Below are 24,953 nucleotides of genomic sequence, written 5' to 3'. Positions count from 1 at the left end.
GGGGACCAGGTCCATCCACCTCTGCACGCTTAGAACGTAGCCTAGAGTGTGACACGTGTGCCCCACCTGAAAAGTCTGTGGAATTGAGCTGAGTGCTTGCTCAGCCGCAAATAGTGTGGAGAAGATCCCAGCTCTCAGACTGGAGAAAGTGTGTCATTGCTGTGCTCCCAGCCACCACACGTACCTGCGAAGGGGGTACCCCGGAGCCCTGCTGTTTTCATCACTGTAGCTAAGTCACCCTTGTCTCCAGTGACGAAACTCACTCCCCGCACCCCCCAATCCCACGTTTCCCTGCAGCTCCTCAGAACCAGAAGCATGTCCAGCCTCGCAGCCCTCTTATCCTGACCTGGGGACCTTCCCCGGCCACCACCGGTGGGGCATTTAACAGGGTGAACACAGCCTGGAGGGGGGGACTCCAGCCCTGGGCCGGCGGTTCTCCGAGGACGGAGGGCCCCGGGAGACTCACCGCGCATCCAGGAAGCGGGACCGCAGGATCATGACGGCCTCGCACGTGCTCTGCTTCAGCTGCATCTGGATGGAGCTGAACTTGCGGTGGATGATGCTGACCATGCGCTCGATCTCCTTCGGGGAGATGGGCCTGGTCCGGCTCTGCTCGCGCAGCAGGTTCATCACGTGGGTGGTGAACTCGTTGCAGGCCTGGAAGAGCAGGACAGTGAGCACCGGAGCGTGGGGTCCCGGCTGCAGCGCACGGGGGTACCAGACATGGCGCGTGTCATGTCTGCATGGAAGGCTGTGCCTGCCATTCTAGAGACTTGTGCAGAGAAGGGAAACCGGGCTTGCGCGTAGCATTTTGTCAAATCAGAGGCATAGGATAAGTGCCTGGGAATCCCTGCCAGCCCACCAGACTCTAACCTTTGAACACAATGTAGTTTTTTTTTTTTTTAAGGGGAAAATTTCTTAATCATTTTGTTTCATGATTTTATTACTGTGAAACACAAGGACGTGAATTCTAGTACCAAACACACCTCACGGCCCTTGACCCCAGTGCTCACAGCCAGAGAAAGTCTGGGGTCACGTGACGCATGGACTCCCTGCTTGGTCCGTTACCTCGGACACGGCCAGCGCCTCCGAACACTCAGTGTGGGGATGAGTAAGCAGCCAGGAGGGAATTAGGCGCTGTCTTGGCAATCTGTGCCTCCTTCCACGTGGACTGGAAGAAGTCCCTCCCACACTGGCCTTCTGCACCCACTACGCCCGTAACACAGGGACCCTGTCCCCAGAGGCCCAGAGACAGCAGCAGCACAGCCCTCAGAGGAGTCGGGGGCCTTCCCAGCAGAAAGGGCCCCCCTTAGGCTGGGGACCGACCTGCCACCAGCTGCGGGAGGGAGTCCCTTTTCCCACCGCCTTCCGTGACAGTTGGGAAGGCTGTGGTCCAGAGACATGAGGGCCCTTTCCAAAGCCACACAGCGAGAGGTGGCCGCGAGGCTGGCCCCAAGCAGCTGCTGCCCCAGGCCAGGGGCTCGGCCTGTCCCTGAGCCCTCTGAGTAGCACTGACCTTTCTTATAGTTCCTATTGTCACCTGGGGCCGGGTTTTCTTAGCCGAGCATTCAATCAAGCATCAGTTCGCAGGCTGACTCAGCACTGCCGTGGCACGATTAGATGTGTGACGGAAAAGGCTGCTGTGGGCGTCCAGGAACGGAGCGCTCTGGGGCCCCACGGAATCTGAACAGCAGAAACGCGTCCACTAATGGGGCCCTACCGAGTCCCTCCGACTCGTTCATCATGCAGTGACAATGACACACTTCCTGTCCATCTCTCTAAGGAATCCTTCGGGGGTGGTTGGCCAAAGGTACATGGCAGACGCATCCCCTGGGCTGTGTCCACACTGGGGCCTGGGGGGCCTGGCTTTTGACCCGACTCGTGAGGGTTTGGGTGGATCCTGTCACTATTCAGAGCCTCATTTGATTCATCTGAGAGTGGGTGTAATTGTTCCAAACCTCTTAGGAGGCCTGGCAGTCCCCATGCTCTTGTACAGTGACCCGCGGATGGAGTAAATCCCTCACCTGAACACAACACCGAGGCTGAGGAAGGGCACACACTGCCCCTTAGCTATGGGACCTTTGGAAGTGACCTGCCATCTCTGCACGTTCCTTATGTGTGAACCGGGGACGAGGGCACCCAGCTCGATGGGTGTGGAAAGCATTTGATGAGTACCACACACGTGTCTGGCCACATACACATGGCGTCATTACCTTTTCAAAATACAGGTAACTTAGAAATCTAACATGTTTGGGTACATGTCTCCAGGCCTCAGTTTCCCTCTTGGTAAAAACAAAGGGTTTATAAGCACCTTCTTTCTACTGTACAGGCACGTGCTCAGGACAAACCTATGGAAGACGAGCTCCATGCTACCCTTCTCTCTCCACTAAAAAGTTGACCTTATAAACACAAGCTCTGTAGTATACGCTTATTCCTTCCCTAACTCCCCACCTCCTACAAGAAAAGGAGGGAAATAAAACTGGGCAGTGAGTTGGCTGGAATTCTAGGAGGCGGTGAGGTACGGGGTGGAGGGTTAGGGGGCAGCGAGCGTCCTAAGAGGCTCTCTGCACCCCGGCCTGGAGGGGCCTGCGGGGGAGGGGCCAGATGGAAGTGCCGGCAAGTACGCAGGCTCCCCGCTGGGAAGCTCGGTGCTGGGCCAATAAGAATACATTTTGTTCCGGTGGATAAAAATCCCTGCACTATCTGATGTTACCCGCGGCTTCCCATCGGGGCCTCTGGGCTCTGCCCTACACAGACAGGGCGGTCCCTTCACCCACCGCTCAGGTGGGGCAAGGCAGCTGCAGACCAGCTGCTGGGGAGCAGCGCACAGCGCACGGGCGCTCCCAGCCCAGCTCGGAGGGGTGGATCGTCGTGACCCAGATTTCTGCAGGACCTCAGTGGCCCACACTCGGCCCTTCAGAGGCGGGGCGGCCCCCACTGGTAACGTGAGGAGCTGGAGTCAGGACGTTCATAAATGGAACCCTCACAGACTGAAGGCTTCTGTGACACGGGGGGGCAGCTGCAGATTGTCAGGAAGATGGTCCCTCCCCACAGCCCGGCCCCCAGAGAGTGGAGGGGCTTCTGAAAGCACAGGTCACAGGTTCCCGCGCGAAGCCACTCCTGGGAGCAGCAAACTAAGGAAGAGCCCCTTGGAAAGCCTCGTGGGAGGCCTAGAGTTTCCGCTTACTTACACCCTGCACTCGACTTCTTCCCTTAATCTTTCTAGGGGATGTGGTGCCAACGTCACCCACCCACGGATGGAACTGGGATTTGGGGCACCGAGCCCAGCGCAGTGGAGGAACAGCCCCGGAAAGGCCCCGCGGCGTTATTCGCAAAAGCTGAGGAAGCCGGCAAAGCTACATGGGCATCCTTTTCAAACAGCACCTGCGCCAATATTCAGGTTTCCACCATTATGGTTCCATCTAGTAGGATGCGCCAGCTCTTATCTTTTTAGCTACCAGGATCATCTGCTGGAAAGTATTTTCCCTGCCCCATGCATCCAGCCCCATGGAACGGCAAAAACAATCTCCTTCCTTTCTTTCTAATCGAAGTCTCTAGAAGCCTTCTTTATTTAATAACCTTGGGGTGAAGCCAGGGCGGATTCAGGTCGTTTTTGTTTTTCGGGTATTTTGGGGAGCGGTGGGGTGAGGAGGGCTACGACAGCTCTTTACCACACCGAAAACAAAACAGACCGAAACAACGAAAGCTACTAAGACATGGTCACTTTCATCATTTCATCTGGATACTCCGAAAATACAGAGCGACATTTTTCCTTTACTGAGGTTTCCTAGTTTTAAAAAACAAGCTCCCGCAAGGAATGGTTACAAAAACATGAAGAAGACAGATCTCTCAGACATACTAGCTAGAAGGTTAATGGCCTAATTTCCCTACAACCTGCTATTTACTATAATTAACAATACAACTAATATTAATAAGTGATCAAGCACCCAGAGGGTGTTAAGCATGCTCATATCTCACCCAGAAAATGCCCACATAAATAGGAAACGATTTTGTGGTGCTTTTCGAGAATAATCCACGTAGACTGCTATTGACTCCCACACTACATTTGCTCTGGAATGATGGCGTTTTCCCTGACGTTCCCAGTTTCCGACATCTTTATTATTTAGAATAGGTAGATATCCATGGACACTTCTGTAGGACACATTTTTATCACCAGTCTCGCTTAGGCACCAGCGACCTGGTCCTCGGAAGTAACAGAGGACACGCTGGTCACCTCAGTGTGTACAGAAGGGTGCGCTCTGTCCATATTAAGTGGAGTCGGGCATCGTTCCCGTAAGAGCCCGTGGGCTAAGTGTCAAAAACTGGATTCCAGGGCACACTGTGTCCCACACTGGAGGTGTGACCCGGACACATCACCTAGTCGCTTTACCTGCATTTCCTCACCTTTATGGAAATAGAGATGATGAGAGTACCTGTCCTGGGAGCACGGCCAAATGCCAGGAGGAACGAGTACAATTATGTGGACAAAAGTGTTTCCCTCGTTTTGGATGGGGATGAAGGAGGGACAAGGGGTGACAAGGGGGTCCTTCTATGTTGCTGGCAACCTAAGAATAGAGCCGGGTTTCAACACCTTCCAGCCTCACATCCATTCCACTTAGGGGCTTAGTGGGGAAGCCACACTCTGGGCTCTTTTTGTGCCCCCGGAGTTTGGCGTGAGTTATCCTGGATGACAAGCTTACACAGATTGTTATGCCAGAAACCAGGCTCAGTGGCGAAGTGAAGGGGAAGAACCCAAGAGGCCACCTGGGGACCTCTGCAGGAGATGTCCCCGCCCCTCTTCTCAAGTTATCCCCTAGCTTAGGGCAGACTCTGGACTCCAACACGATGGGCCAGGCGGGGGACCCTCTCGTGGGTCAGCCAGCTCTCTGATCTCAGCAGCTCCTGGGCTCTGGGGAAATGTCTACATGAGCCAACACTATGGCAAGAACGTCTGCTCTTTCCCAAGAAGGTGAGGGTGCTGACACACAGGTTCTAACACGAGCCTGGGCTGCTTTCGTGTCCCTTCCCACGAGCCCTCCCCACGCCTGTCTGATGGCTGGGTTTCGGCATGATTGACTTCACGCCTCACAGCAATTTTTTTTTTCTCTTGTGAAAGAAGGGACCTTGTAGAAATCCATTTCAAAGGTAGATAGGAGTACAATAATGAAACTTTCTTCACTTTAAATTTTAAACTGCCTATTTCTATTTTAAAATTTAAATTTCCTATTAAGTTTGCATTTGCCTTCTGTCTAGAGTCATAAGTGGATGTGGAGAGTCTACGACCATTTACTTTTCCCTCTCTTCTTTCGTGACTCTTAAAAAAGAAAGCCAGAAACCTAACAATTCAATGAAAGTAAGTCAACTGTAGAACTTGCATCCAAAGAGGTGACAACAAACATATTTATCAACTAAATGATGGCAGGAAGGCTGATATGAAGACATTCCTTAAAAAGGAGTATTGTTCAAGTTCGCCTGAGGAAGCCATGTTGGTATATAAGTGTGTGTGTGTGTGTGTGTGTGTGTGTGTGTAGGGAGAAGGAGAGGGTCTCAAGTGGAGAGGAGCTCTCTTATAATTAGAATACCTTACATTTATAAATGGCTTTGTAACTTACGGCCTTTTTAATCCTTTGCTTCATATGACTTTTACGGCCCTGTGATATCCTTGACTCCAAACTGTAGCTTTTGCCATAAACCCCCAGCATTCAGGGTAGCAGGTGTGGAACCCTGGGTCCCACAGACCCTCAGCAGGGTGTCAGCACTGGAATCCACCTCTGTCTGACTCCAAGGGTCCTGAGACCCTCTACTCATTTCCTAGAGGGAGGTTTGTACCACATTGCACAGCATGGTCTCTACCAAGGAGAACGTGTGTCACCCAGTTGACTGCATCTGGGTAGAGCTGGGGACTTCACGGCCAAGGTCTAGCCTTGCATCCTCTCCCACAGGATTCCAGGAGCACCGGGAAGATGAGGAATCCCCCCAGATAAGGAGCAAACAAGGACCAGGGAACCCAGCGACGTCCCGGCGGGTCGGATGGTGACTGCTGATGACCTCTGTCACCCTGGTCAGCGCTGGCTGCACGCCTCGGGCCGGTCAGCCCGGGTTCCAGTACTGCGTGTCCCTCCTACGGACCGTCCATGCTACCTGACATCGCCACGTATAACGTAAACATGCTTTAACGCTGCTATGTCTGGTTTGCCTGGGTTTTTCACAGTAGACGACGTGGACGAGTGGGCCCCAGCTCCCTGAGTGGCTCTGTATGAGGCGGAAATGCTGGATATGCGGAGCCAGTGGCGGGATGGCCGCCCCAGTGTGTGCGAGCCCCAGCCCTGCTTCCTCCATCCTTCCCAAAGGGGCCAGTGGCCACGCTTACCTGCTCGTACTTCTCCAGCTCCGTGTGATAGATCTGCCTGATCTGGGACAGTTTGGCTCTGTAGTCAGAATGCTCCACCGAGTTGTCTGAACCTGCCCCTCCGGACGCGGCTGCTGCCGCTGCCGCCGCTGCCGAGCCACCACCCTTCTCGGGCCCGGCCACGCCCTCCGCCAGCAGCATGTTGTCCAGGCGCATCAACTGGGGGTCAGTGGGCTCCTCTTCTTGGGCCCCCCGGATACTCAAAACTGCAGGAAGACAAGTGGGGGGGGTTGTTACTAGTGGCCCATCCACAAAGTTAAAACTGAAACAATCAATCGTATCTTCTGGCTGAAAAGTCACCAAATTAGTGTCAACGTGGCACCTGGGGAATGGGTGAGGGGCTGCAAAGAGAGGAGGGAGAGCGAACATGGGGAGAGATTTGCTTTTTCCCCAAATGAATCAGACTCCCTTCCACACAGGCCCTAGAATTGTCCCACTCATGGAGGCAGGAGGCAGACGAGTGGTGCCAGGGGCTGGGGAGGGGACGCAGTGTTCAATGGGGACACAGGTTCCTCCGGGGAGATGAAGAGTCCCTAAGAGGGGGTGGTGACGTCTGCACAACCGTGTGGATATACTTAATGCCACTGAACTGCACGCTTAAACATAGCGAAAATAGTAAACTCTGTTATGTATATTTCACCACAATAAAAGGAAGTCCAAAAGTACCCAAAATTAATTACATCAGAATATAATTTTAGCTTTCATCCCCAAACTGCCAAATTTGAACTCAAGGAAAAGCATTTCCTTCTCCAAATGTAATTTTAGATTTCTGTGAGTTTGTGGTTTTCTACTCTGACTTTGCAATCGTTACCAGCCTACACTGTCATTTCCAAAATAACCTATGCCAGGTAAGTCCACTTAATTTGGGGTGAAATCCGAAGACCTTTTCGCTAGGCTAGCAGAGAGTGCAGACGGGCTGGCCGTGGAGCGGGAATGTGGAGAACTAGCCATTCTAGTTGGTGGGGACTCTGTCCCGTTGGCAACCAGGGCGAGGCCCTTTCCCAAGCTGTGCAGGGGCTCGGAGAAACCAGTGTCCCGGGAGGACGGCTCCGCTTTTTATTAAACTACCATGACCATTAGGGATGGGGCATCGGGGCTGAAAGAGACCAAGCGATTTAGTAAATCAGCCGAGGAGCTAGGCAGTCTCTTTTTACTACCATCAGATAACCTGCCATAAAATAAATCACTCATCTAAACCCAGTTTAGTTGTCAGCGGCCAGGTCTTTGTAGAAAGGCAAGTTGAAAAGAATTTCCAATTGAAAAAAATTGGGTAGTGGAGAAGAGGAGGGACGTAGTGAAGGGGCAGATGGAGTCCCGTGTCCCCTCACACTTTGGGGACGGGCAGGCAGGGTCCACGTGGGTCAGTGGAGAGAGGAGCTCTGAGCAGTGGCACTCAAGAGCTGTTTCAGGGTGGGGCACATCTGAGGAGCCCCGGGGGCGGGTGCCGGTTCATGTGTAGGAAGGCGGCCCCCTGAGGTTGTGACAAGGAAGGTGACATGAGCTCAATGTGAGGGGACTTGCGATGGCCATGGCCTTCCATCACGGAGGAGCCCAGCAGAACAGCTGGCGGTGCCCACATGCTCCTGGCTTCTACCAGGCGTGATGAGAGGCGACCGTGAAAGCTGCTGAAAGGAAACCCCAACTCTACAGCATGGACTCGTGCGACCCGAGACAGTCCGGTGGAAAGTGAAGCCACGCGGACTACCGGTGGCCGCCGGGAACAGAGGATAAAAGTCACGGGGTAGAAACGTGCTCCTTGGTGAAGCCATAAAGGGTGGAGGGGAAGGGAGCCCGTGGGGAAGACGGGCAGCGGGGAGGGAGGGGGTCACCCCTGCACGGGAGCATTGTGCACCTTACTGCCCAGGCCCTCTGTCACCACTGCATGGCTAACGTTCTGCTGCCCTAAAATAAAGGCACTGTGTTATAGGGGATGGCACAGGTGAGAGGGTTGTTGAGGCTTATTTTGTGGACTTTTCCCAAGGAAATCCTCCTTTGGGAGGCTCAGGAGACCGCGTAGGAAATGGCCCCTTTGGCTGACCTTTGAATAACGACTGAGTCATGTTATTCCGTTCCTTGAATGTATTTACTCAAATCTCCAAAGCACTCTGACGAACACATCACCACTACCACAGGTTTCCTCAAGAAGGTAATCGGGTGCTGTCCCCATTTCCTGGACCCCCAAGCCTGGGGTGAGAGAGTGGGGACCACCAGCCCGTTGGCACCACCAGCCGGAGGATTCTCCCAGGTGAGAGCTTGTGTGGGGTTTGTGACTGTTTCTCTGGTGAATTTTAGTTAGTGAATTTTAATTGCTGTATCAACAGAAATATTTATGGGCCATTAAAAAAAAAAGAACCACCTCTGAGCCATTCTTAATTGTCCCACTTTAGCTTGGTCATTAAAAAAAAAGGGGCAAAACCCTAGTCTCCAATCCCCCCTCCTGACACTCACGCCCAGTGTCCTCCAGAAGAGGCAGCGAACTCTAGCGACGGAGCCAGCGAGACTGCGAGGACCAGCAGGTCCCAAAGGCACGGAGGCCGGAAGCCCTGCAGCCAGGGGTGAGGCCGCCACATGGGTCCTACAGGCTACTCACAGCCAGGCCCTCCTGCCGGTGGCCCGACACCGAATGATCTCACAGTGACTTCTGGTCTCAACAACGGGAGCAAGGTCACCTCGATGACATCACCGGGGCAGGCTGTGCACTGCCTACCTGAGGGGACGGCCGATGCGCTGACGGCACAGTCTGCTTTGCTCACTCCTGCAGCTTATCCCTCTTCCAAACTCAGGCAGTAACCGGAGCAGCGAGAGGGGCAAAGAGACAGGCATCCAGTGACCGAAGTGCTGGTCCCAGTTCCTCCGGGGGCAGGGGGCACCTGGGCAGGCGATGACCACCCTGCCACACCCAGTATCTACCCCAGAACATGTCGCCCTCCAGCACTCTCAGCGTCACCCCTACCCACGCTCCACTTCTTCTTTTAAACAATCAACGGGAAGCACGAACTATCCACACCTACCTAATTAATATCGTTCTTTGTCTCGACATTGAACTGGTTTTAAATAACAGAAGGAGAGAAATTTCTAAGGCTGGGAAAGGACGCCGCCAGGACGCCCTGTGAGCCCTGCCTGTCATGGAGGTTTCAGAGGGCGTCACAGCAGGTAAAACCCTCATCTAACACCGACTCTTTTTACCCTCAGGTATGGCGGGTCCATTTAGCTGGAGGAAAACAACCCCACGGTAAAATTGTTACCACCTCCTTGGATTTTATCATTTTATGACTCCTATAAGCAAATACTTTGTGAAAAGAAATTAGGACCCACTAAAAGTTAATACAACTGATTTCTATATGTGAACCGTTAGAAATTGGCATGATAAAATACAACACACCATACCATACATGCTGGTTGCTCAGATTATTATGAAAATAAATGTCAGGGTATGCGCCTGCACCAAGAAAAGAAATTGCACATATAGGAACAAGAGAAACCGCCACCTTCCCCTCTTTCACACAGGAGGTTCAGTTCTGATGGCCTTGGGCTGTGCACGCATGTGTGGACAGACACAGACGGACACACATCTGTGCACCGCTGTACACATGGGCGTGGGCCTCTGCTACGGGAACTGTGCAGCGGGTCAGGTCAAGGGAAATCCCACCAACATTAAATAAATAAATGGAAAGGGTGACATGTCTAAGCAGGTCCGATGCCATCTATTTGTTGCTCGAAGCCAGCACGCCGGTAACGAGGAGACAAAATGATTATTTAAAAGCTCCTTTTTGTCTCTGTGGCGCCGTGCAGCACTCCGCTGAGCCTTTCGCCAGGACACCAGAGATGTTACAGCTCATCCTCCCAGATCCAATTCCCACCCACGGAGCTCTCACCTAATCCAACAGCCATCACATACGATCAGGATCCCCCCGTCCCTGACGGGCACCCTGCCCCCACCCAACACCTTCATGCCCCCCAGCCCAACGGCTGCTACTGAAGCAGGCTGTGAAGACCAAGTCCCCTTACACACCGCGCTGCCGCCACCAAAAGCGTCATTAAGTGCAGTGGATTTGCTCCCCACAGAGGGGTTCCCGACAAGAGATTTAACACGTTTGGCAGTAATTCTTAGGGGACAAGCTTCCTCTTCACAAGTCTACCCCCACACGTAAGAGACAAGTCAAGGCAGGGGGGTGATTCTACAGAAATCGTCACATGACCTTTAGGAAGCATATGATGTCACATCCAGCTTGCTGCCATCACTGGCCCTGGGGTTAATTCTTTGGTAAATCTCCCAAGACAAGCGGACTGTCACAGCAGGGAGTGAGCCGCTCTCACAGCTGCTCTCCCGCTGTTCTTTCTTCCTTTTTCTTTACACAAGGAGAAAAACACACCAAACCTGAAGGCACATTCAAAGTCCTTGGCAGGAGGGCTGGTGCCAGCGGTTTTGTCCTTCCCAGAGCAGACAGGGCTCCGGAGCAGCTCCTGACAGGGCCACTAGAGGGCACTGTTTCTTCACGGAGGACGGGTGAGCTGGGAGGCCCTGCCCGGCTTCACTTCCACAGGTGGGGCAGGTGGTGCGGAGGGGGGCAGCCCTACAGAGACTGGGGTCTTCAGATGTGGACAGCAGTCCAGACGACAGAGATATCCCACCGATAGCCAGCTAACAGGCAGGTTCTGGAAAGGGCATGAGGGGGCCTCCAGAGGGGGTGCCCTTACATGATCTGGCCAGTGTCTGCTGGACACGAAGGCACAAAGCTTTACCTCCACGCAGGGTGTCCACTGTCCCAGAGCCAGTCTTCAGGACACGCGACCAGGAGAAGGGTTGGGAGGTGGAACTCTCCCAGCCTCACAGCCATGTCCCTGCCGGTCAGAACACTGGACAGAAGTCTGGGGCAGAAATATGGTGCCCTTGCCTTTTTAGACACACGCGTAGAGCAAGGTGCTTGCCTCCTGAAATACCCGTTACCCGTGACTGGTTCATAGAGTACTTGCACACACTTTGTTGCATCACCTTACAAAGGGTGCAGTCCTAGTCCAAACACACACAGCAGGTAACAAGATTGCAAAGGCAACGCGCGTGGACACAGCCAGGACCGGCCTCCAGATTTCAACTCTGAGACACTTCAGCCTCGACTACAACGAAGGATTTCTGGCTCTCTCGCAAATGGCCGCGCAGTGGGTGTGAAATCCATTGCATTCGCACACACACACACACTCACACACAGTCCTGGCGCACAGGCCACGAGTAGGGGGAGTATGACAACCAGAAGTGAGGAAGGGAAGGACGTTCTCACTGACATCTCAATTTCTTGAGATTCCTCCGAACACAAAGGAGCCCTCTGAGGAGCTGGGGTCACTGCACACATTACCGAGCGAGCACCTACAAGGTGCAGGAGTGAGGTGGGCGCTGGGACGCCCACAGCTGATGCTCCCCCAGGCCCTCTTACACTGGACACCAACTGCCCTGAGGCCGGTGGTGGATGTGGGACGTAGCCAGAGCAGGTGGCCGGCAACCGAAAAGTGCCAGCAGCCACAGCCCTCGTGTCCTTCCTCCAGTGCCTTTCGTTTCCTACGAGCACAGTTACCTCACAAACCAGAGACTCGTCACCTCGCGCTAAGAATTAACTACGACGTGATTCGTACACTAAAGGCGGGACATTTCAGTCTTACCTTCAGCACTTGAAGCTTCGGGCAGTGTGTCCTGAGGTTCTCCACCCCTACCTCTCAAACCCCTCATTTGTTGGATGGAAAAGCTCTTTTATATGTGGGTTTTCAACCAGTTTGCCCATCAATCAAATGCGAGTGCTTCACAATTCCATTTCCTGAAGTTTACAAACCCGCACTTTCAACAGCCGGCAGTCCGAGCTTCTGGTGGGCGTGGGACAACCAGTTACCCTGAGCTGAGACCTTCCAGCTCCTGGTGGAGACCTTTGGGCTGCAGTTGGCCTGGGGCAGCCTTGTCAGGAGAAGTCCAAGTTCATGGAATCTCCATTGAAAACCACCCTCGGACGCCCCGTGCTGTCTCTCAGCTCCCTGGAAGCTCAGGGACTCAAAGGGACCCACAGGGCTAGGGCAGACAGGGGGTCAGCCATGAAGATGTATCTTCAGCCCTTTCAACGCACTTCTGGTTTTGTGAAGTAGGTAGACCAAGCTGGGGGACTTGCAGGCTTCAATGAGTCAACAGCAAGTTTTGAAGTTCAAGCATTTCATCCCAAAACCACGTGTTGGCTCCTTCCTCCGGTGCCGGGCACGGGGCGGGGTCTTCACATAAAATGTGGTCCTGCCCGGGGCTGATGGGTGACTGACTGCCTCTGCACGTTTAGCCAGCAGCCGCAATGTGTGGGCTGTGTGCGATGTCTCAGTGGGGTTTGGGGTTTATGTCTTTGGGTTTTCTACACAGAATCACACCGACTTTTCCTGTCATCCATTTTTCTGGGCTGGGCTTCAGCGTCTCTGCTCCTGTGAATTTTCCATGTCTCAGGAGATGTTTGGGCACGCATCCCTTTGGCACATCTCCTGCTTGGCACACTGGGCCTCCGTGGACCAGCTGGTACAGATGAGGCTCATGGACCGGGCAGGCGGCTGCAGGGGCTCGGGGCTCGGTGCCTTAATAACTCAAGCTCGCTCTGCTGGAACCCCTGTGCCTGAGGCAGGGCTGTGGAAGGTGGCAGGAGGTGTGACTTCACTGACTTTGGCCAGCCCGCCATGCCCAGAGGTGGGAGGACCAGGGCAATGGGTGTGAGGTCGGGACCACACGTGGTAACCCACAATGCAAGTCCTGGTTTCCTGCCAAGCTGTCCATAAAAAGCAGGAGAAACGAGGAGCTACAGGTTGGTAGTTGCCTGTGCGTCCCCTGGAGATGGAAGCTTCTCGAATATACTAGTTTATACAAGAAGTGACCATGGAGAAAGCAACAGTCATCCCTCAATACCCTGTCGCCCTAAGATGAAAACCATTGGCTCGGTCTCAGGTAGGTACCCAGAGCACTGCACCCTTCCCTGCCACAGGTAGTTCACCAGAGACTTCCTCTCCTGTCATATTTTAATACCCGCCCCCCAAATGTAAGTTTGGGCCCAGGGCTCTCCTGCTAGTTCCACGGCCTGGCACAAAGGAAGAGCCGTGGGACAGAGCTGGGTTCATGGCTCCCCCTGCGTGACCTTGCCTCCCTTACGTTCAGTTCAGTCTCCTCATCATCCAACAGTCGATAATATCCACCACACCATAATTCGTAGTAGGGAGTAAATCAGGTCATTTTGATCAAAGCACACGTCAGTGCTTGGTAACTGGTAGGTTTTCAATTGTTGGTTAAATCTAAATCAATCCCATTGATAAAGGTCCCTTTGGGAAGAATAAGAAAGCAAGATAGATTAAGAGTTCAGGTTTTGTTTCTGTGTGTTGGGACCAGCAGCACAGAAGGAGCCGGGATCGGTGGGAGAGTGTGCTGACACACCCACAGGCATGCTGACCGCACAGGTGTGCTTCCGACACGCTGCTCCCGATACCCTCACAGGCCGGGAAACCCACCCTCGGGCAACAGTCAGTGCTGAGATGTCTTCTTCTCCTCTTTCTACTCTGTCCCTTCCCTGCCACTCTCCTCCCGAGCACATGAAGAGTCCCACTTCCTCTGGCATCTGAGACGCCTCCTCTTGACACACAGCCCGACGTGAGTGGTCCTGATAGAAAGCATCCAAGTCCTTCCGACCTGGCACTGCTCGCCCGGGAAGATGCCGTCCTTCTGGAAGGCAAAAAGACCCTTCTGGGAAACACTTAGCTCTGAAGCAATCTCACCTGGTGTCAGACAAGCTTGCCTGGAAGTCATCTCTAATGGCTGCTTTCAAATTTCCATTAAAAAATAAATAAATTATAACCAGAAGAGAGTACAGACTCCATTCAAATCAAGGTCTGAGGATGCGTGTTTCGGTTTTGACTTCTGGGTGGGATTCAGACCTCTCAGTGGCCCTCTGCTGCCGGGGCACAGAGAAGGCCTACATCAAAATATGAAAGCAGTTGGATGCCGCTACGTCTGTATCATCGCTGATCTCACCTTCTGGACATCATTCCAATGTATTAAGACTGAAACGCTTTTCTGGCTCCGGGTGACGAGCGGAATTTTCTTGCCTGTTACTTACAAACTCAGTCATAGCAGAACTAGTTTTTCCCCCAACCTTCCAAACAATTCCATCAGAACTCAGTTTGAAATAAAGAGCATTTTTGTTCCCACGAGAATCGTTCAGTGTTTTGAAAGCCACAGAGTGATTCAAAGGCAGGTTTCCTAACACAATGTGCTAATGACCTTGAAGGGTCCCCACAGAAGACATTGATAATTTATAATGTTTAACTCGCTCCATGATTATTTCCAATTCCACAATTATAGAAGACAAATACTACTACTAATAGTACACCTTCACCCTGATGGATGGAAAGGGACAAATCTGCCAGATGAGCCCCACGGACAGAGGTATGCAGACCAAGGACAGGCAATAGAAGGCGTCACGGAGAGCAAACAGCAAATTCCAGTCAGGTTCAGGCATGGGGTCTGGAATAAGAGCTGCAACATTCTAGCGCACTCCACCCCTTCCGCCTCTTTGGCTCGGTCCCCCTACTTGTCTCTCCATTAGAATCATAATTCCTTTCATTCTAAAAGAAGATGGAAAGTTGAATGTGGAAAAGAAACAGGACATGTGATTTTTTTCTTGAACAAGGAAAGAAAAAAGGAATCACTGAATCCCATAGCAACCTGACCATTACAACTACCACTGACAACAGGATCATTTTATGTAAACGTGCATTTTAACTCTGCTAATATTTATGTTGATGTGTGAGATATGTTAGAGTATGTGGGTCTCTCCTGCATGGGACCTGGGAGAGGGGACACCTAGGAAAGGACCTGGCAGAGTATTGGCACAAAGATGAAGGAAAAGGTTTATCTGCTGGTGTGTTCCAACACATTCTTCTCTGTAGACTCATAGAGCCCCGATTTTAGGTGAGTTCATAACCACTGAGAGGAAAGACACTGTTCTGCTTCCCTTGCAGCTAGATGTGGCCATGGCTCTTGTGACAAAATTCTGGGCAGTGATAAATGAGTGGAAGTAGGATATAAAACTCCTAGGAATGTCCTTCAAAGAAGGAATGCCTTTCTTGCCCCCTTCTCCTTTTCTTCTGCTAACTGGAACATGAATATAATGACTGGGACTCTAGCATCCACTCTGGACCACAAGTTGACCTGGGGTATGGAAGCCACACTAGGGGGAGAAACTAGATAGAAGTTCTCATACCCGAGAGACCAACCCAGATGGTTGCCTTTGAACTATATGAAAGTAAGGGAGAAATGAACTTGTATTGTGTTTAAGCCAAGTTACTTGGGGCGGGGGGGGGGGGCGAGGTTGAGGATTTTTCTTTGTTTTTGGCACCTTGACCAATCCAAGCTAATATAAGCTGGAAGGAAAGAAGGAAGGGAGGGAGGGAGGAAGGGAAAGGAAGGAAGGAAGGAAGGAAGGAAGGAAGGAAGGAAGGAAGGAAGGAAGGAAGGAAGGAAGAGAAAAAAAGAAAGAGAGAGAGAGAGAGAGAGAGAGAGAGAGAGAGAGAGAGAGAGAGAGAAAGAAAGAAAGAAAGAAAGAAAGAAAGAAAGAAAGAAAGAAAGAAAGACTCTAGAAGGCACAGTGATTTCATGTTGGTTAGTGTTACAGAGGAAATTAGAAAGAGGCAGATTTAATAACTAGAGGCAAGCACAGAAAAACCCGAGTAGCCACCGGGGAGGTTTTCTTCCTGCAAAAAGAGAAGGTTTGGAGCAGACAGAAAGAGCCTTGATCATTGCGGGGGCCTCTTGGGTACCGCCCAGGCAATTAGAAGAGGTGGGAGAAGATCCAAGAAGTCTGGAGTGAGGGAGCAGGGGAAGGAGAGGCCTCCTGATCAGGGTGTTGGGTGGCCTGGAGGGGTGCACCCTGGACCTGGAAAGACAGGGGTGGGTGGTACGGGGTGAATGTACATGGAAACCAGCCAAGATCAGTCTGTTGCCTCTGTGAGGAAGAAGGGAGTGAATAGAGGACTTTGTCTTGACCCGAGGAAGCTAAACTGTAACCCTGCAGGCAAATATAACAGCAGGAGCAATATGTAAGAATGACTTGTAACAAATCATTTAGACGGTGACCCTGCCCACTTGTATACAGCTCGTACTGGGACATTTCCTTATACTATAGTGAAATAATCTTTGTACTCTAACCAGCCTGCTGAATTTGTCAGCTTCAGAGAATTAGAAGAGGGACACTGGAGAAGGGAGAGAATCCCAACACAGCCTACACAGGAGACGTCACCCCATTTGCTTTGGTGGTAGCAGGAATTTGCGGCTGAAGGGTGCTGGGTCTATTTGTGGGTACCCCAGGTCCATTTTGAAACACATACCAATTAGCTTGCCTTTTTCCATGACCACCCACAACACCTGTGACCCCAGGCGGTCACCTCACAAAGGCAGACAAGGTCATCAGGGTCCTTCAGGGATAGCACGCGGGTGATCCATCGCCACTCATTCCAAAGACCCCCACAAGCCCACGCCTCGCTGCTGATGGGTCATCTGTGCCGTCCTGAGACAGGGGAGCTGCAGAACCCACAGGCAGGCAGGCATGCAGACTGCAGGAGCAGCAGGAGGCTTTGGCTGCCTCTCCAGACTCAGGGAGCGCTAAGCCTCGGACTGGCAGGGAAGATGGGACAGTGGTACAGGAGGCTGGAGGCACCCAGATTCTTACCTTGGGCAAGACCTGTGAGCCAAGACCTGCTGGGGGTGGGAGAACGCGGGACAGAGTTTGAGATCACGAGCTCCACTGCAAAGCGAGCCTGTCGTCTTCACTATCCCACTCTCTGGGCACAAGAGAAACATCTCCTGGGGACCAGGCACGGCCTTGGCTTGATGTCTTCAGGGAGGCGTGACATTTCGGCTTTGGGGAGGGACCTATGGAGCTATCTCGGCAATCTTCTCCATTTCAGCGCCTGTGCCTCTCCTTGGGGATCAAGATTCGGCGTGGCTCTGGGCTCCGGGGCTGTCACCTATGGCGTCTCTTCCCTCCTCCCAACGGAGTCCAAGGGGCTGAAATCTTGACTGCATAAACGCCCGGCAGTCACACAGGCTTAACTTTTCTTGAACTTGAGCGTAAGCATTTGAATCCCATCCTGAGCCCAGCTTCTCAAATGCTGATTCAAGTTTCCAGGGGACATTTTAAAGGAGAAGTGGATTTCAAGTAAATGATTGCAACTTATCGAAAATAATGTGCTACTTAGCGTCTGCGGCAGCCATCCTGGCAGGCGGCGAGGGGATGCCGGGCTGCTCCAGATGGGAGCGATTAGGCTCCGCGTTTCAGCAGGGCTTGTTGTCGTTTCTGGTGCCTCTGCTTGCTTTGACATCCTGGCAAACTCAGGGACGCGGGGAGAGAAGGGAGAAGGGCTCCGGCCTGTTTCTTCTCTCTGGGCACTAGAGACAGAGTCTCACGGAGAACTCTCGTGCAGGAGGCACCCTCCCCTTGTGGGGACGTACAGTGGTCATCATGGCACCGTCATCAAAAAGCATTTAGCACCACAAGGAGCTGGCTACAGGCACCAACGGTTGACAGAGAGACAGATGACAGGCCATCTTAATTTTCCTTTAAAGATCTGCCCCGCTGAGGCTGAGCCCGATTTACTGGGGTTCTTACTGGATGTACCTGAAACGGTGTCTTGTCTTCTCCTGTGCTCAGTAAGCGACATGTCTCCGACCCACGCAATGTCTGCTCTCAAGTTTGCGAGGCGTGAAAGTCCCCCTCCTGGTCCAGCTGGGGACCAGCATGGCCCTTCTCAGGCCCCTGGCTGGTAGCGGTCCTTCCCTGGGCCACATCTGCTCTCATAGGAGAGCCCCTGGCGAAGCCGTGTCTACTTTGACGAGGACACTGAGGCACAGAGCGCTGAGTACCCAGCAAGGGCCCCACAGGACGGAGGGGCGACGCCAGCTGTGCCCGCCTCCACAGGGGCTCCCGCTCTCGGGGACAGACGGACGATCATCTTAGAAGGCAGGCCTGCTTGGCCTTGCCAGCAGCGCTCCGCCTGACTCGGCCAGACCGGTCCCGTCCACTTATGTTTCGCGAGAGCCTGCAGCTCAGTTACAGTACGAATCTCTCAGCCTGCACAAAGGGGCACCGACCAGTGCAATCTCACCTCATCGCCGTCCAGCCAAGGACCGGGCTGGGCTCTTAGTCAGCCGTACATGCAAATAACACACTGAGCATCAGCTCTCCCTGCTCTCTGCGCAGGCCTCTATTTCCGCTGGGGACACTTGACCAGAAATAAGATAGGTCTGCAGCATCACGGAAGGAAGAGAAGCATCGGCTAACAATACAAAGAGACTAGAATAATAGAGTATTAGCATAGGTGAAAATACACAGGGACTAGGGGTGTGGACATACGTGGTAGGAGAACTGTGGGAGCAATGATAATGTTTTGTGCGAGAATTAAACTTGACAAAAACATGTGCCAAAAATCTGCTTATTTGCTCCTATTCTCGCTGGACATCCTGGGGTGCTATGAACCCCTTTATTCAACAGGGAACAGACACACAGAAGAGACAGAGCCCCCCGGGGGGAGCACGCATAGTTGTGCGGCTAACTTGCTTCAGGGACCCCAACATCCCAACACCCCCAACCTTGGCAAGGCTGGCAGCGAGAGCCATGCCCTGAGAAATCACAAGGCCGACCAGGAGGCGGGGCCCGAATGAGCTGCTGGCCACGGCCACAGGCGGGAGGCCACCGCGAACTTTGACGCTGCCTTTTGCAGGATTTCATTTCTCTGCTCTCTCCAAGTTCTCCAAACCAAGAAACAAACGAAAAACACGCACAGGTGGCCAGGTGGCTGTCTCAGTGTCGGCGCCCTCTACCCTATTCTGTCTGAAAAGTCAACCCACACGTCACAGGATTGTTTAAACAGCAAACCATCAGAAATTGCAGTTGTACAAACATTTTTCTTTAAAAAAAGCCGAATTGGTCTCTACTTCTGGTGAAGTTCAAGGCACCGTGTGTGGCAATGAACACCCGCTACTTTTAGGGTTTGACCTCACATCACACCCTAGGAGAAACCCTACAGTGCCGGGTTCCGTTTCCAATTTGTAAACCAGAACTGTGGGGCCACCCCTCTGGCCTGAGACGCTCCCAAAAATGACAGCTGGTCTCCTAGGAAAGTGAGAGGTGCTTTGAAGTCCTCCAGTGAAATAAGGGCCTAGCGCTCGTATCAAGAGGATTGAATGTTTAAATAATATTTATTCCTTTTACCTAAAAAAAAAAAACAACAAAAAACCGGTTATGGAATCATCTCAGCCTATCGTCCTCCTCACTGTCTCAGACACGCGATGAAACCATGTCAACATTCAAAAACAAACCCGCTAAGTTGTAACATCCTGTCCAGCAATGCAAATCACGTTTCTGTGGTGCGCGTCCCTCCTCTAGAGACAGCTCCAGGGGACTGGCCTTGGCGTAGACCTGAAGATTTAGGAATAGACCCCAAACCTCCAGGCGTATAGACCTAGAGATTTCTGCTTCAGGCAAACACCCCCCAATGCTGGTCTCAGAGCTCAGGACGGCGGCAACACGCAGGAGATCAGCTGTCCCGCCTTCTGTGACGAGGATGTAAAGAATAATGAACAGACGGGAAAGCAGGGTCTTCCGAACCCCCACTGCTTTGTTGCTATCTGCGCAGTTCTGCGACTGGGGCGCCCCTCGACTCTCAAAAGACGCCCGTGTTGCAGTGCTCCTGTCCTGTGGGAAGACGCCGCGCGGAGCTCGAAGGCCAGTCTTGGGCGTGCGGCCTTCCTATTCATCTCTCGACTCTAAAAAGCCCTGAGATGATTTCGAAGATGCGAAGGTGAACATCAGGGTGTGGTTTTCCCAGACGCTTCTTCTTCGGACAGCGGGCCCCCTCCCAGCGCATGGGTGGGAGGGGGGCTCTGCCTTGGAGCCCCATCCCCACGGACAGTGGCGCTCGCACCACCCACAGCCCTGCCTCCAGTGCAGACACCCCGTCTTCACGTTCAGCTCGGATGTATGATAGGAGCTTGAGCCACACACACACGCACACACACACACACACACACACACACACACACACACGACGGGCAGATTTATGACCCCTTAAAGTCGAAGAAGAGGAAGTTACCCATCACACATCCAAGAACCCTCCCACCGCCTAGACTGGGCTTCCGACTTTGCAGTCCCTTCCCAGGGCTGTTTTCGTGTGCAGCGCCCTCTGTGTGGCGCCTCTGGGCTTTCCTGAGGAGTATAAACCCATTTAGGGTCAGAAGGAAAAGAAATCTCCCTGGGGGTGCAATTCATCTGTTTGGAGAATATGCTGCACTTAGGACACATGGTTCCCTTGGAAAGGTAGAGGGAAGGAGGGCTCAGGGGGAGAACGAAAGAGGGTCAGGAAAGGAACATGGGGTAACAAAAAAGCAGAAGAACAGAGGGAGAGAAAATCACTCTGCAGACATTTGCGGATCATGGAGCCTTACACGGACCAGAGGCCAGGTGACGAGGACACAACTCGGTGGCCCTTCTTCTGAATCCACGTTGCCGTGTCCCTCCTAACACACCACCTGGATTTGTAGTGTCAGTCCTGCCTTGAGCTGGCCATGACCTTTACAAGGATCAGCCATGTCCCCGGAGCCCAGGGATCTCTGCTCCACGGGGAGAAAAGCAGGAAGGGGGCACGGGAGCAGCATGTGCCGTGTTCTGACAGATACCTGACAACATACACTTACACTCAGTCTTGGGCAGGCCCCTTCCTTATGAAATCTCGCAATTAGTGCACTCATTTATGCCATTGAAACCATCTTTCCCCGGGCAGGATATGTCCTGGAGGCACAAAAACGAAAGGGAAAGTGCCTGCCAGAAGGAACAGGTGGAAAGCAGACAAATAAAAAGATCGTGACGACACAGCGCTGTGGCAGGTGTGTGCTCACCAACAGGCCCCGCTTGTGATACGATCACAACGAAGCACGAATTCCTTACGGCACCAGAGGCCGCCACTGGTCAAATACACAAACTGAGGTGAACATCCGCGGGCACAGAGGTGGCCCAGGCCAGCTGTGCATCTGAGGACAGGACACCCACCCTGTCCCGAAGAGCCCCGACTGCAGAAGCATCCGGCACGCCAGTGTTGCATGGCCGGCAGTTGGACAGCAAGGATTCTGTTTGTGGCACCCAAGCCGCAGGCTGCCCCAGACCGGAGATGGGCCGGAGGGAGAGGCCGGGTGGCTTCAAGGCTTTGCGGCTTTGACGGAACCTCTCTGACTGTGAACAAGCACTCGAATGGCGTCTGCAGGCCTCCTGGCCTGTGGCTACTGAGTGCACCAAACTCTCCGCGGCATCCCACCGTCTTCCTCGCTTGGTCAGCCCTACACCCTTATGGGACGTGCACGGCCTGGGCCAGGGCCTGACCCAATCCCTGACTGGTTCCTCGGGGCAAAAGTCTCCGGCTCCGAAAATCCCATTGGCTCCTTCCATTAACAGAGGAGAAAGATCGATATTTAGCCGGTGGCACAGAGGTTGAGCGACTAGCCGCTGAGAGCGAGACTCCACTTCTCGGTGCGCCCAGATCCGAGGGGAAGCCCGCCGGGCCTGACCCCCGAGCAGGCATGCCCGGTGCTGAGACACGGACTCCCAGCAGCAATAATCCCCCCCACCCCCACCGGAAACAACTCTGGCGAGGCCTGAAGCACACACGAGGCCGTAATCAGCTTATCTAATAGAACAGGCCTCTTTCCTAACGCAGAGGGGATTAGCAGGCTTGAATTACAGCCGTGAAGTGTAATCAAGCCCCGCCTGACATTGGCACAGGACATGGTACACGCCTGCTGGGCCGGGGGTGGCTGGCCCAGCGCTGCACCTACAGGGAGGAACAGGAAATGCCTGTGATGGTACTTGCACTGGGAGATAGTGGAATGCACGGGGAAACGTGAGGATTACGGGAGAAAAATCAGATCAGAGCCCGAGCCCACAGCCGTCCTGTATCCTCCGTCTCTGCAAAGCCTTCACGTTGGTGTGTCCCAGCGGGTTTCTCAGGCCCGTGAAAACCGTACCACCGTCCCCTCAGACATGACCAGGGTGCCGGCCTCCCTCTACTTGCTCCAGCAGCGACGTCAGAGCCCACAGTCTCTACCCACGGCCTGGTGGGTACAACGCCGGGGACACAGAGGACGTGGAAATCACAAAGGAATTTGTGCCCGGCCTCGGAAGTCCAAGAAAATAACTCCAAGAAGCCCACCCTCCCCTTGCAGATGCCAACCACCCACGGCAGACAGGAGCTGCCTCTTCTGTGTCCCAGACAGACGCTGCTCATGTCCCTCGGGAGTCCAGCACTTCATGACCTGCGGTGACACGGTCTCTACTCAGAGAATTCCACGAGAGGAGACACCACGACTGCTGAACATTTTGAAACTTCCCGAAGGGCCCAATATCTTGCTTAAAAGGGAAAAACATTCTAGGCTTATTCTCTTGTCCCGCGGTTTCTTTGTGACGAACATGGCACCCTCAAACCAGCACCCCTCTGTGTAATGCGATTCAACAATTCATCAGCTTTCCCTTCTAAAGAAGAAACCATCACAGACCCCTTGGAAATCCCTCATCTGTCTTGCAATCTATCCTTTTCTCCTGTTTGCATTTCCAAGCTGGACATAACGTTGAGGAACGTGCCTCCACAATCCTGGGACACTGGGGAAATGACCCCAGGCTTCCTGGGGTCCTGCTCCTCTGATCTGGAGGCAAGGCCCCCACCCCTGGGGCCCCACTGGCCTCCAATCTCACCTCAACCCGTTCTTCCCAACACACTTAGCAGGTGTCTCAGGTGCCATCAGGAAACCCCTCTGGAGGTGGTCCAAGGTGAGGAGGGAGCCATGACCGGCAAGGCGTGGGGGCATTGCTGAGGGCTCTGAAACGGTGCCTGGACCACCCGCCCTACCCCTCACTATTTTATTCCTTAAGACATACACCCCCAAAGCACTCCCCACACTTCATCACAGCGTGCGGGAAACCCTGCAGTGGAGACCTGCACCTCCATGGTCTCAGACAGGAAATCCTGAGGCCCAAACTGTCAGACTCATAAGCAACTGACAAGTGCGTAAAACCCATTTTCATAGCAGAACAGACTATAGTGCAACCTCATTATGCATGAGACACACAGTGTGTCTGCAGTGCCTGTACGTGCGGTGTTGGGTGGAGGGAGTCACCCAGTCCCGACTCTCAGGGTACAGTCCACCTGCCAGCAGTCGTAGGTAAGAGACAGGCTCACAGCAAAGAGGCTGTGTGGTCACTGGATGCCAGAGCTGGGTCGGGGACACGAGAGTTCCAGTCACCGAGTGGCATGCTGCTGACGAGCCCTGAGAGACCTCGGGACTCATTCCAAAGTGCAACCAAAATAATCGTAGGATTCCACACTGTGCCACCAACAGGCAGACGCCGAGAGCCACTGCTCCCAGGGGGGCAAAGCCACCACACGCAGGAGGGAGCCAAACTCCAGCGAGCATTTCCTTGGTGATGAGTTAAGCGGATGTGACCTGACCTCGGTTTTGACAGGCAAGGCACAAGCTTAAGGCTGGAGCGCGGTGATCTCAGAGAAATCAGACACCAAGCACAAAACACCTCCCCGGTGACGGGCCAGCACGTGCCCAGGGGCTGTCTGAATGCCAAGCACCGCCAGCTCTGCTCAGCCAGCCTCGAGGTCACTGCGGAGGCCGCCCAACTGGCCTTTCAAACCTCATTCCAGTCTCTCACTTCATTCTAATACCTCCACCCCATAAAGTGTGAGGGCTGCCATACCACCCCCACGCCAGCCCACCTGAGGGTAGGGGAGGCTGGAGAGGGGAGCAGCAGGGCTGCTCAGGGGCCATACTCCGAGCTACAAGTACGGTTTCGACTATAATTTTCCAAACTGGTACGTGGCCCTGCTGACAACGGCCACTCTGCACCCAAGTGACCCAGCAGCGCCTGCAGGACTGGCCACCACCTTTCCTTCCGGACGTACCGTGAGCTGTCCAGACACTCTGCAAAGCCCTCTCAAACTTCTGTCCCTAGCTGACATCTTCCACGGCCCCACCAAACAAGCACAGTTTCAGAGCGCTTGTCAGATGGAGTACATACATGGTGTGGCATCTCGAGCTGGGATTTACAACGTATGAAAGGATTTTAAACCACATGTTCTTTTAAATATAGGCTTTTCAAAACTCAAAAAGGGCGTTGCCGAACCCCCAGGTGCAACGGCAGAGGGTCTTGGTATAAACGCCATCCCGTACCATTAGCAGGCGCTGCGAGCACGCCCGCCCTTCTGTGGAGTCTCCTCTCTTGCTACAATGGATCTGGGAACTGCCCTTCAGGTGGGAGCGACCAGGTGCTGTCACGAGAAAGGATGGCAGACAGTGGGGCCTGAGTTCTGGGGACAGTGGGGTTTTCCGTCCCTGGGGTAGGACCCCAACTTGAATTCAGCTCTCACCCCTGGCTGGGAGCTCGGAGCTCTGCGTTCCACTCTCCTCCCAGCTGCCCGCCCAGCCCCCTGCCCACCAGGCTGG

General features: G+C 53.4%; 1 protein-coding gene across 6 annotated transcripts in view; it reads right to left on the bottom strand.

Annotated features, from left to right (window-relative positions):
* Positions 1 to 24,953, bottom strand: part of PBX1 (PBX homeobox 1) — a 246,690-nt gene that overhangs the window by 41,882 nt on the left and 179,855 nt on the right. For all 6 annotated transcript variants that reach the window (XM_033092291.1, XM_033092290.1, XM_033092294.1 and 3 more), the window contains 2 exons: positions 6,371 to 6,615; positions 467 to 657 (listed from right to left, as the gene is read on the bottom strand). In XM_033092291.1, the coding sequence (XP_032948182.1) occupies positions 467 to 657; positions 6,371 to 6,615 (436 nt within the window). The remainder of the gene's footprint in view (positions 1 to 466; positions 658 to 6,370; positions 6,616 to 24,953) is intronic.

Source organism: Rhinolophus ferrumequinum, chromosome 22 (genome assembly GCF_004115265.2).
Source record: "Rhinolophus ferrumequinum isolate MPI-CBG mRhiFer1 chromosome 22, mRhiFer1_v1.p, whole genome shotgun sequence".
Classification (NCBI taxonomy): Eukaryota; Metazoa; Chordata; class Mammalia; order Chiroptera; family Rhinolophidae; genus Rhinolophus; species Rhinolophus ferrumequinum.
The sequence above is the reverse complement of the archived record's forward strand: the minus strand, read 5'-3'. Positions and strand labels throughout refer to the sequence as shown.